Genomic DNA, 12,079 nt, shown 5'->3' on the forward strand with positions numbered 1-12,079 from the left:
CCATTTTACCAGTAATATTTCAATGGAAATCAATTTGTGATAAGAAATTTCACAAACGGTTTCATAATATACTTTAAGCTTATTGCAATGAAAAGCTAGGTGGAGCAATTTTTACTGCACTGAAAAATATGCTGATAAATTCGTGCTTGATTGGGACGCTTTGTACGAGCGCCTTCAATCCCCATAATGCACTCGGCACTGCTCGTTTCCGGTCCTGCGCCGTTTCTGGAGCGGATTGGAACCCGGAGTCAGGATTCGATAAATGAAGGGTCTTCTGCAGAAAAGGTAACGTGTTTCCCCACAAATGTACGTCGGTTTTCCGCTAAATGGCGACGCAGTGTCGTAGCGAAGGTGCAGCTGCTGCGTCCGGTCCGCTCCGAGCTTCCCCGAGCCGCCTCCTCTGCTCACTGCTTGGCGCTGAAAAGCACCGACTCCGGTTTGGGGGTTTGCGTCTCCGGTCCATCCGCCATGCCGACTGTTCTTTGTTACATTGTAGCGGAGAGGAGCCGTCAGATCGGAGTTAAAACCCGGCTAGAGTTTGGGAACGACTCGAATCCCGGATCCTGTCTCTTCCCCGGACTGCATTCGTTGATATGCTGCTCCAGCTGTATCGCATACACCAAAAAAAAAAAAAAACACTTCGTGTTGTTACAATACACTAATACACTGCTGTGCAGCCGGGAGGGCTGATGCATTCAGGTACAGCTGAAGAGTCCCACATTAAATGTGGATTCAGCCTCGGAAGTTCAGTTACATCCTAACACACTCTTTAAAGTACTTCCTTTACATAAATGTCTATTTACTACTAAATTCACTGACCTGAGAGCTGCTCAGCTCCCTCCTTGTTTCCTGTCGTGAACTCTTTTCTCCTGTCTGCAGGTGGGCATAATGGCTGAACCGACACCAGATGAGTTCATCTGTGAGTATGAATCCATCTCCCCACTGTAGTGTGTGTGTGTGTGTGTGTGTGTGTGTGTGTGTGTGTGTGTGAGTGAGATCGGACTGAGGTGACAGGTGTGATATGTGTCACAGGGTGCGAGGACTGTGCCCAGTACCATGACTCAGAGTGTCCTGAACTGGGACCTCTGGTGACCGTCCAGGACTCCTTCGTCCTCAGCCGAGCTCGGTGAGTGGCAGCCGAGGGGCGATGTCCTCCGTCCATTGGACTAAAGGTTCAACCAGAGCAAAAGCAAAAATGGGTGTTGGATCATTTCCTCCCCGGGGCTGTCAGGTGTTATTAATATTATAGACCTGGCACAGAGATTTGTGTGAGTAGGTGTCCCGTTGCAGATGGTTGAGTTTCTGGCCTGTGAAGTTTCATCCCACACATGCTAAATTTGTAACTTTGAGCATTTTTTAAGTGGCCCTTAAAATAAAATGGAAATGCTCACTCAGCAGTAGGTGAAGGTGAGCAAAGTGTGTGGGAAAAAAAAAAAAAGACAAAGTAGGAAGTATTATGAAAATGAGGTTGCTGTTTTATTATCATACATGTTGTGTTGCTCAGGTCATCTCTACCAAACAGCCTGGAGATCAGAGAGGTGGCTGACGGGGAGGAGGGCGTGTTTGTCCTGCGCCGGCTGGTCAAGAGGACCCGGTTTGGGCCCTTTGAGGCGAAGAGGGTCTCCCACCTGGAGAGGGAGGGACCGTTTCCTCTGAAGGTGCAGCTCGATGCGACCATGTAGACACTCCTGCTTTATAACATGGATACGCGGATGTCATTGTTAACTTTGAATGTCCTTCCATCTGCTACCGGGTAGATCTTCCTGAAGGACGGCGTGGTGGTGTGTTTTGACTCCAGCAGTGAGGAGGACTGTAACTGGATGATGCTCGTGCGACCCGCCACCGAACACAAGCACCAGAATCTGACGGCCTACCAGCAGGACGACGACGTGTACTTCAACACCTCCCAGGTACCTGCGTCCTCCTCGCGCCTTTTCGGAGCTGCTGCTGCTGCTCATGCAGCTCGTTCAGCTCGTTCATTTCTAACTGGAGATGGTTGCAGTCTTCCTCTTGTACACCTGCTGGCCTCTGCTGTGTTTTCAGGACGTGCTGCCAGGAACAGAGCTGAGAGTCTGGTACGGAGCTTTCTATGCCAAGAAGATGGAGAAGCCCGTTCTGAAGCCTCCTCTTCAACAACCATTGCCTCCCTCAGGTAGATTAATTCAGACATGACGGCACAGATGCTGCGCTGCAGGTGCCATGGCAACAGTGCGAGTTGTTTGTCTTAGTGTTTCCTCTCTTTTAATCAGATATGACGTCTTCGCCTGCTAAAACAGAGACCTCGGAGAAAAGTGGAGCCCAGATGCCCCCAGTGGCTGAAGACATCGATGCATGTAAGAGCATTCAGATCATCCATCACCTCCACTCAGTACGTCTTACAAATGTTTACTCTTCTTTTAGTTACTTTTATGGTAGTGTATATATATCTTTTTAAAGCTTTTAATTGCATCAGGCCGTAGTCTTCTGATGTTTTTTTGTATTCACCGTGAGTCCAGCTGGAGTTAAGCCCAGACTGTTCACCCATACAAAAGATTTCTAAGCTGAACAAAATGCTGTGTCACGGTTGCCCACTCTGAGTCCTCTGTTTCCTTTCACAGGTAGCATGCTGAGTCACCTCACCGAGGCGAAGACGGTAACGGTGCTTCCCGTCGACCCGCTCCTGCCCCAGGAGGAGAGCCTGGTCGGCCCCGATGAGGAGGAGGAGGAGGAGGAGGAGGTTGCCCCCCCCGCAGCTCCGCCTGGCCTCAAGAGGGGGCCGAGCCGAGGGAGGAGAGCGAAGGGACGCAGACCCGGAGCTACAGCTGCTGCCAGCAAAGGCAAAGGTGGGAGAGAAAAGAGGGTCATCCTGGAGCAGGAAAGGTAGCGATTGGTCAAACGAAGCTGGGGTCAGTTCACGAAGCTTCATGGCGACTCACTGTCCTGTACAGACATTCAACAATCTTCCAGAATCATGAGAAATGAATGTCAGAAAAACTACAAATGCGTCATCCATATTGGCTGATATCAGCTTCAAAGGGAAGTAATGGCATTGACCCAAAACAAACATTTCTGCAGATATGAGAGGTTGATTAAACAAGTTTAATTATGCTTAAATGCTCGATGCTCGACACCATGTCCCTGGTTCGAGGTGCTTTTCCATCTCTGGTGTCAGAAAGCAGGTGCAACGTTATATCTGCGGTGGTTTAAAAAAGATTTCCAAAACAGATTGCAGTTTGCAAAAATCTCTCAGTATTGGTCACACGAGGACGAGCATTCCTGTAACTTTACAAATTTAATTCTCCTTCTTAAGAACCTTCATCTCAAACGAACTATGAATTTGTAAAGAACAAACAGAATAAGTACATGTACTGGCAGGAGCTAAAAGAGTTAGAAGAAGTTGGCAGATCGAATAACTTCATACAGTATAGGTCTTGTTGATTTATTTATTTTTTACCATTCCTCCATGCAAAATCATGGTCGCGCTTTTTCTCCGTTCCTCCTATTTTATTAATGGCAAACGTCGACCCTAAACTTCAGAAAATCCGACCTAAACATCATCGAATCTGCTGACAGTGGTGAGGAAGTAATCAGAAGCTCTTCAGGTGATAATGTTTGTCCTGACAGATCAGATCAGACAGAATCCCCGGAGAACAAGATCTGAATCTCACTTTAAGTTACTGCTATTTACAAACTAAAGAAATAAGAGATCATTTTTGTTTAGTTTTTAGTGAATATTTGAGGGCATAATGTTACGTTCATGCTGACATAAATCTATAACACTTTTGTTGAAATTGTATGTAACTTGAATTAATAATCAATTATTTTTCAGTATTTTGTCACATCGTCAAGAACATCGTTATGGCAGAAATACCCAGATATATCCTGATATTATTTTCGCGCAATATCGCCCACCGCTACAACTTCTTTTTGAGTGTGTCCAGAGCACATCGTACCAAAAAGCCTTTTCTTTGCCTGAATGTTCAGGTTTTACTCAAATGGTCTTTTTAGGCAGCAAAAGCTTTTTTTTCCGAGCGATGCCTTTCATGCAGGTCAAACTGAACTCTCAGGTTTTTCTCTTTTCATCGTTCTGCTTTCTGTCTGAATCTGCTGGAACGTCTTTAACAAAATGCCAGTTGTTTGAAATCTGCTCAGCTTGTCGAGGTTTCACAGGTGAATGATTTATTTCAAATCCTTTGTCGGACTCCAAGACCTTTTTTTCCTGAATGCCTGCGAGAGCTCTTCAGATCTTGACATGATGACACCGCACACTTCAATAACAAAGAGAACAGCAGACAGTCAGAGGTTTAAATACGTTCCTCCTGTCACCCACTGACATGCTTCTAATCATTGACACCAAATCTGGAATCTGCAATCTTGTTTGAGTGTCAAAAAGGCTCAAATGTTTTCTGGTCCAAATGGATCAAAAAAGTCAACAGTTTCCAATGAGATGTTCTCACTTTTTTACATCATTGTGGTGCAAACTGCCATATCTCATCGACCATTTGAGCTGGGATCACCTCTGACTTTTAATCTAGCGCTGTCACAAGGTTAACATTTTAGTTTGTTCCTTCATACCTGTGAAAGTCTCGGCATTCCCATCTACAACAGCTCTACTTTGTGTTTAGTGGTTATTTGTGAGCAAATGCTAGCATGCTAACATGCTAAACTAAGATGCTGAACATGTTAAACATCACCATAAAGATGTCAACAATATGAGTACGTTTGCGTTTAGCTCAAAGCACCACTGTACTCTGATACTGCCTCAGAAGGGCTACCGTGACTTCGTCTTGGTCTTAGTTTTCCAGTTCTGAAGAACTCCTGGAAAATGTGAGAAGTGGGTGAGAAATCCTGGAAAATGTGAGAAATCCTGGAAAATGCCTGGTATTGTCCTCAGAAATGACCTTCTTGGCTTTTCATTCAAAGCTGGCAGCTGAAATAATGTTCAGGGACCAAATGAAGGTAGAGTAGCAGAGGTGAGAGCGACTGTCTTGAGGGGAAAAAAAGTGTCAGCTGTTATGAGCTTTAGTTTTAAACTCTTTAATCGAACGCTCCACAACCTGCAGGATTATCGACTGACATTAAGTCGTCTAGGCAGCAAAATAACGCTGATGGTGTTAAGTCGGCAGGCGAAAACGAAAAGCTCGCTTTTAATTTGCATTGAAGATCGGTGAAGATGATTTGAATTTGCGTTTAAAAGTACACAGTGATGTGTGCTCTGCATTCCGCCTCGCGTGTACGAGTCTGTCGAGGTCGCCGACTTCAGCTGCCTCTTCTCGTTCCGCTCAGCTCACCAACTCCCACATCCACACAAGAAGAACACACAGTACACACAGAGCGGAGGAGACAACGGAGCACGGCTTCACCTCCGAATCCATAAATTGTGAAAATAAACAGAATTCACAGGGCTGTGGACGGTTAGTCTGCTGTTGACTGTCTGCACGAGGTGAGAAGCTCAGAGACTTCCCCGATAACAAACTAAATAGTGCCTCTGGTTTAAATCCGGCCTCCGTCCCTTTAATCATCCCCGGTGCAGCGCTCCGAGGGATCCTGACAGGCTCTGTTCTGTAACCACGTCGAGCATCGACTGCAAGTCTCCTCCACAGTATCAAAACAGAAACGCTGCAGCTTGGACGTTTTGAGGAACAGGAAGAAGTTGCAGAGAGACAAATTTGGCAAGTAGGAGTGATGAGCGACGATTGTGTTGTTTCAGATGAGAAACTTTGTGAGCGGGCGTGTTGTCACGTCGGGGAACGCCATGGCGTCAACAAATGTTTACGCTGAGACGTGTCAGAACATCACAGTAAGACTCGGTGTTGACTCTCTGACCCCGGGGGGCGAATACATAACTCGCAACCTCACAAAAATCAAAGACTGTGACGTTCTGCCATTTAAAACACCGACTCCGACTCATTGCTTTATTGACATCGGCTTTCTTAAATATTTCAAGTGTTTCTGTTGCTGATTTTCTGAATCTGATGTGCGCTCTCTGCTCAAGTTACACAGCTTGGTCACAAAGTCACACAGGTGCTGACGCTGATCAAGCGATTTAACGTGGAATACTGACTCACAGAAGGTATTTCTTTCCCCTGCTTTGTGCACATCACTGCTCTGCTTCCTTCATGCACGACAGTCTCTGAACATTTTCCGATCGCATGTGATAGAATGGTCAATTTAATTCAAAAGACAAAGGTATTCAGGAACCTGTTTGCTTTTATAATAGTCACTGTTGTCGTTGGAGGTTGTCTGAGCAGGTTGAGGGAAGATTCCCAGTTCAGCGCCTGGTTAGTCGATACGTCAGGAGATGTGCACATGGGCATATTCTACATTTTGCAGGAGGTCCCTTTTATTGTTGGTTTTATGGGCATCTCAGATCTCAAGACTCATTCACGATACATTTTGAGGTCCATCTGACATACCAGCATTATGTGATTGGAAATGTATCTTAAAATGAAGTAAAAATCTTGTTTAATGTTCAAAAAAAGAATATAATATAAACTGGATATTGTTATTCGTTTTTTACTTTCCACATGTCTTCAGAAATGAAGTATCATTTAGACTACCACTACCAGTTAGACAACCACCGTTGATGAATCTGTAGCAGATTTCTTTGTGACGTTGGGTTTTTCTGCTGTGTGCAGACGTGAAGCCCTCGATGGAGCGGTCCAAGCCGGCGGCCTCGGAGGCAGCGGGAGCAGCAGCAGAGAGCAGCAGCCTGCTGAGCTCGTCGGACACCGGGGCCGTCCTGAAGAGACACAAAACCAGAGAGCACAAGAGGGTTTACCGCTGCTCCCTCTGCAACAAGATCTTCCAGAACAGCAGCAACCTCAACAGACACATCCGCTCTCACGGTACGTGCACATTTGAACTGCTGGCTTTGGTTTCGTCAAATCAGAGAAAATCACCCTTCAGAATGAGTGGCTGTAAAATATTAAAGAATCCCTGGAACGTGTCCTCTCAGGAGATAAACTGTTCAAGTGTGACGAATGTGACAAGTTGTTCAGCCGCAAGGAGAGTCTGAAGCAGCACATCTCTTACAAGCACAGCAAGAACGTGGTAAGTGACCAATCAAACGCTCGCTTCTAGAGGTTGCCGTCCCTCTGCCGCTTCACGTTTTTGTGTTTTGTTTTTTTTGTGCTCCCAACAGCCGGACATAGAGTATAAATATAAATGCAACACGTGTGAGAAATCCTTTCGCCTGGAAAATGCCTTAAAGTTCCACAACTGCCGGACAGGTAGAGGCGTCTTTTTAAATTTGTCGTTTAGTTTTATTTTCTTGAACATATTTTTTCCCCCGTCTCATCCGGTCCTATTTGAATTGATTGTTTCTCCAGACGACAAGACGTTCCAGTGTGACATCTGCTCGCGGTTCTTCTCCACCAACAGCAACCTCTCCAAGCACAAGAAGAAGCACGGCGAGAAGCTCTACTCCTGCGAAATCTGCAACAAGATGTTCTACCGCAAAGACGTGATGCAGGAGCACCACAGGAGGCACGGCGTGGGTGAGTCCTACGGCGGCCGACGGCAAAGGTGTCGGTCCGAGTTTAGTTCGGTTCTATTTTTAAAATGTTATCGTGAGGGTGAGAAATGAATTTGACGTTCAGTAGCGTCATTTACATTCTAGATGATGCGGATGTGTTTGGGGAGGGGGGGGGGTTGCTCTGAAGCAGCTGAGACAATCACAGTGACATGGATAATAGTTCAACAAATGGATAAAGGCTTCTCCAGGAAATCACAGTCTGTAGCCAGAGACTGACAGTTGTCTTTTATTATTTGTACAGTCGCTTCAGAAGTATTCAGATCCTTTTACTTTTTGCATTCTTTATTCTCTTATAGATTTATTTTCAGTACATAAAACTGCCATTCCCCCCCTCCTATCAGTCTGCACTCAATCACCCATAATGACAAAACACAATATAGCATAATTATATTTTTATTTTTATTATTTATTTTTTTTAAAGAGTTGTTAGAAATCAAAAGCGGTCATCTCTCATTTACGGAAATATTCGGACTCGTAATTGAATACTTTGTAAAAGCTTTTGGCAGCGGTTCCAGCTTTGAGTCTTCCTGGTCGGTCTCCTTACACACCTGGATTTTTGTAGTTTATTCCATTCTTCTTCTTCCTGCAGATCCTCTCAACATTTATGAGACTGGATGGTGTTGGTTCAATAAGTACGACAATATTTGTACCTTTTACAGACTTCATTCATAAACTTCTGCACAACTGCAATAACAGCGACCTACTTAAAAACCCGCCTTCACACATGCACAGTGACGAATGTGGTTTCTCTTTTAAGAACAACACGGTGCAGAAAACAAACATGTTTAACAGGTTTAAAGATGCAGCTTTAACGAACCAGGTTCGATGATCCAGAGTCCTTTGTTGTCTAGTTCATTTACACTTTCACTGAGACTCCTCAGAGGAACAACTGCAAATGTCCCCTTCTGTTTAAAACAGTCAGCAAGCTGCTTCCTGGTATCCGACCACATGACCTGCTGAACGGCCCCAGACTGGATGGAGTCCTTCATACTCAACAGCACTTTTTTTTCTTTCACTTTTTTCATAAATACACCAAAAAGGATTCCAGAACACACAGGGTCGATAGAACTGCGGTCATTTAATGTTTCCCGCATAAACAGACAGAAAGCTGAGTTATAACTGAACAATTTGGTGCACCAAGCTACAACTGTAGTTCTTCTGTTGGACCTTTAACCATTTGCTGAACTGAACCCACGTTGCATGTGGACAGGACCAAAGCACATGAAGAGAGAGGAGCTGGAGGCCAACGGAGAAGAAGGGACCAAGTACAGAAAGGAGCCGTCACCCTGTCCCATCTGCGGCAAGGTGAGACTAATGGCTCTTAAAGCAGCATCTCAAATACCTCTTCAGAAAACCAGGAGGTAAAAAACATGTAGCGTTGGTGTACACAAGTACTTCATGACTCTGTGTGTGTGTGTGTGTGTGTGTGTGTGTGTGTGTGTGTGTGTGTGTGTGTGTGTGTGTGTGTGTGTGTGTGTGCGCGCGCGCGCGCTCGCTCGCTCAGGTGTTCTCCTGCAGGAGTAACATGAACAAGCATCTGTTGACTCACGGTGATAAGAAGTACACCTGTGAGATCTGCGGCCGCAAGTTCTTCCGCGTGGACGTCCTTCGAGATCACATTCACGTGCACTTCAAGGTGAGACTGAAATCTGCAACAACATCAGAGCTGTTGCTGGATTATAACGTCCGAGTGAGACTTTTTTATTTTTTTACTCCTTTCATCATGAGGACCGGTTTCTGTTCCACACTGGATTCACAGAGGAAAAGCTGCATCTCACGGAGCAGTGTAAATTATTCAGGACGGACAGATGAAAAATTCAGAGTCGATTATATTCACTGTTGAACATCCCTACTGTACATTGAGCTGAGTAACAGCGTGATGCCATCATGGGAGGCTGTAGCTCAGTTGGTAGAGTGGGTTGCACACCAATTGGAAGGTTGGTGGTTCAATCCCAGCTCCTCCTGTCCACATGCCTAAGTGTCCTTGAGCAAGACACTGAACCCTAAAATTGCTCCCGATGGTGTACCATCAGTGTGTTATAAGTCACTTTGGATAAAAGCATCAGCTAAATGAAATGTAATGTCTGAATATTAAGCTGGATGTGCCGCACATGTTTAACCATCACATTTACCATTTAAAGCAGGGACGTCTGCTTTCTATTCCACTCACACTTTGGATTTAAATTAACGATGAGCTTTTCAAGCAAAATTACTATTCGATGTTCGCTGGGAACTATTTGATATTAATTTAAAGACTTAAAGAAGAAAAATAACTTTTTTGACAGCTCTAGTTGTGTTTGCAAGGTTCTGCTATTTGTATGACAGCATCTAACCTCAGCACGACACAATTTACTGACAGCTGGTAGGGAGGTGTTCTTCTCTTTCTTTTATTGTTTAAGGGTGATTGGCAAACAGCTTTTAGGTGCTTTACCTCCGCCTGCTGGTAGTAGTGTCACATTACCACCAGGCTTCCATAAAAACAGGGACAATAAAGATGAAAGACGGATAAATTACTTTATAAATGAATATTGAAAATGTATCTTCATTTGTTTGATATTATAAACAGCATACTTCAGCAGTGTATTCCTTCCTTCATAATGTGGTCATCATTCCTGATTCATTAAAGCTAATGAGTAGTTATTAACAACATCATCCTCCATAAAATCTTCTCTACCTAATCTCCAGTACATATTCATATCTTCAGGATGTCCAGCGTGTTTTTCCAGCAAACTGATAAGTGTAAAAATACAAAGACACCAAATTTAAGACCTTCTGAAAGTCTGTTATTGTCACATGCCATCGTGGGCTAAGGACATAATATAGTTTTGAGGTGAAGCACTCCTAATGTAAGGCCTTACTTCACCAATCAGGAAAACTCAAGACAGGTAGATAAAACTAAAAGGCACCATGTTAGATGAATAAGTGGAAGATGTCACTAGCACCTTCCCCTCCCACCACGTTTCATCAAAATCAGCTGCGACCCTCCGGCGGCTCAGCAGCCGACAATTTTAATAACCTCAGAGGTTTGTTTCTACTCCAGGACATCGCCTTAATGGATGAGCAGGAGAGAGAAGAGTTCATCAAGAAGATCGGTATCTCAGCCGATGACAGCGACGAAACGGACGAAGACGAGGAGGAAGACGATCAAGAACATCACAAGTACAACTGCAAGAAATGTCAAGTAAGAAATGAAGAAACCCAGCAGCTCAATTTAGATTACAAAATGTTTTAACTTATCTTGAACAAAGTGTTGCAAGTTCACAAACATGTTGGAGGATCATCAAAACTTTCACAGGCAGATATGGAAGGCGTGTTGTTTCACTGAGTCTCATACAAATAACACCATTTTCACTTCTTATGTGTCTCTAGCTGTCGTTTGCAAAGGGCAAAGAGTACCTGAAGCACATCATGGAGCAGCACAAGGAGAGAGGCTACGGCTGCGGCATCTGTAACCGACGCTTCGCACTCAAGGCCACGTACAACGCTCACCTGGTGATCCACAGAGAGCAGCTGCCCGACCCCGCAGTGCAGAAGTAAGACCGCAGGAAGCACACAAAAAAAAAACGCATTGCAAGTGACATTGTGGGTCACAACAACCGGATGAGGACGTAGACAGAATGTCAGCTGAGGTCTGCTGTGCACTGATTGTGTAACATTACAGACACTAGTGTGAAGCATACTGAAGATGAGTTGCTAATCAGGGGCACATTAACCCTCGTGTTGTCCTTGGATCAAAATGACCCGCAGCTGTGTTCAACCAAGTTCTATTTCATTTTCATATTTTTTGGGATCATTGGTGACAAGGAGGCTGTGAGGGTTTCTTTAAAGAATGATGACCAATGATCCCAAAAAATATAGAAATAAAATGGAACTTGGTTGAACACAGCTGTGGGTCATTTTGACCCGAGGACAACAGGAGGGTTAAGTTTAATCCCAAACTCAGATCAGGATGTGTGAGATCTCGGGTTTTTATCAGAGCTGTAGCCGAAAGTAAATGATCTGATTTGAAACAGAAAAAAAGTTCAACTTGAGTTATTACTTTTCCAAGCTGCAGAACAAATTTACTGCCATCTTTTAAAGTCTCCTGCTCTGTTCTCGAGGTACATCCATCCATGTGAGATCTGTGGCCGCATCTTCAATAGTATCGGTAACCTGGAGAGGCACAAGATCATCCACACTGGTGAGCACCAACCCTGTTTATCTGTGTGTGTGTGTGTGTGTGTGTGTGTGTGTGTGTGTGTGTGTGTGTGTGTGTGTGTGTGTGTGTGTGTGTGTGTGTGTGTGTGTGTGTGTGTGTGTGTGATCCTGAATGATCAAATATCTTGAGGTTCATATTTAGATAAACCGATTGGGGGAAAAACAGATTTGATCAAACGTTTATTGTCTTAAATTAATGCTATAAAACACGTGCCTTCCTTTTACAAAACTTCATACACTAAAAGCAAATCTCATGATTGTATTGAATAGGAAGTCTCAAGACTGGGTCCATCCTATTTTATATACCGTCAACGGTCCATCCTATAATTATTTAGATAATGTAACATGCGATACAACAATATAAGC

At 44.3% G+C, this 12,079-nt stretch overlaps 1 protein-coding gene across 1 annotated transcript; it reads left to right on the top strand.

Annotated features, from left to right (window-relative positions):
* Positions 1–186: 186 nt before the first annotated feature.
* prdm15 (PR domain containing 15) lies at positions 187–11,696 on the top strand (the record flags this gene model as incomplete). The annotated part of the gene is made up of 17 exons (XM_069722715.1): positions 187–285; positions 880–919; positions 1,033–1,126; positions 1,505–1,658; positions 1,758–1,910; positions 2,044–2,152; positions 2,250–2,333; positions 2,598–2,822; positions 6,618–6,827; positions 6,938–7,032; positions 7,124–7,211; positions 7,311–7,478; positions 8,727–8,821; positions 9,021–9,152; positions 10,557–10,697; positions 10,886–11,049; positions 11,617–11,696. Coding segments are annotated over exons 1-17 (2,131 nt in total), but the record flags the coding sequence as incomplete, so codon positions are not given.
* Between the last annotated feature and the right edge of the window lie 383 nt (positions 11,697–12,079).

The sequence above is a fragment of the Brachyistius frenatus genome, unplaced genomic scaffold (assembly GCF_029030835.1).
Source record: "Brachyistius frenatus isolate BFR_SWC_R1_liver_20210118 unplaced genomic scaffold, ASM2903083v1 Contig_301, whole genome shotgun sequence".
Taxonomy (NCBI): domain Eukaryota; kingdom Metazoa; phylum Chordata; class Actinopteri; family Embiotocidae; genus Brachyistius; species Brachyistius frenatus.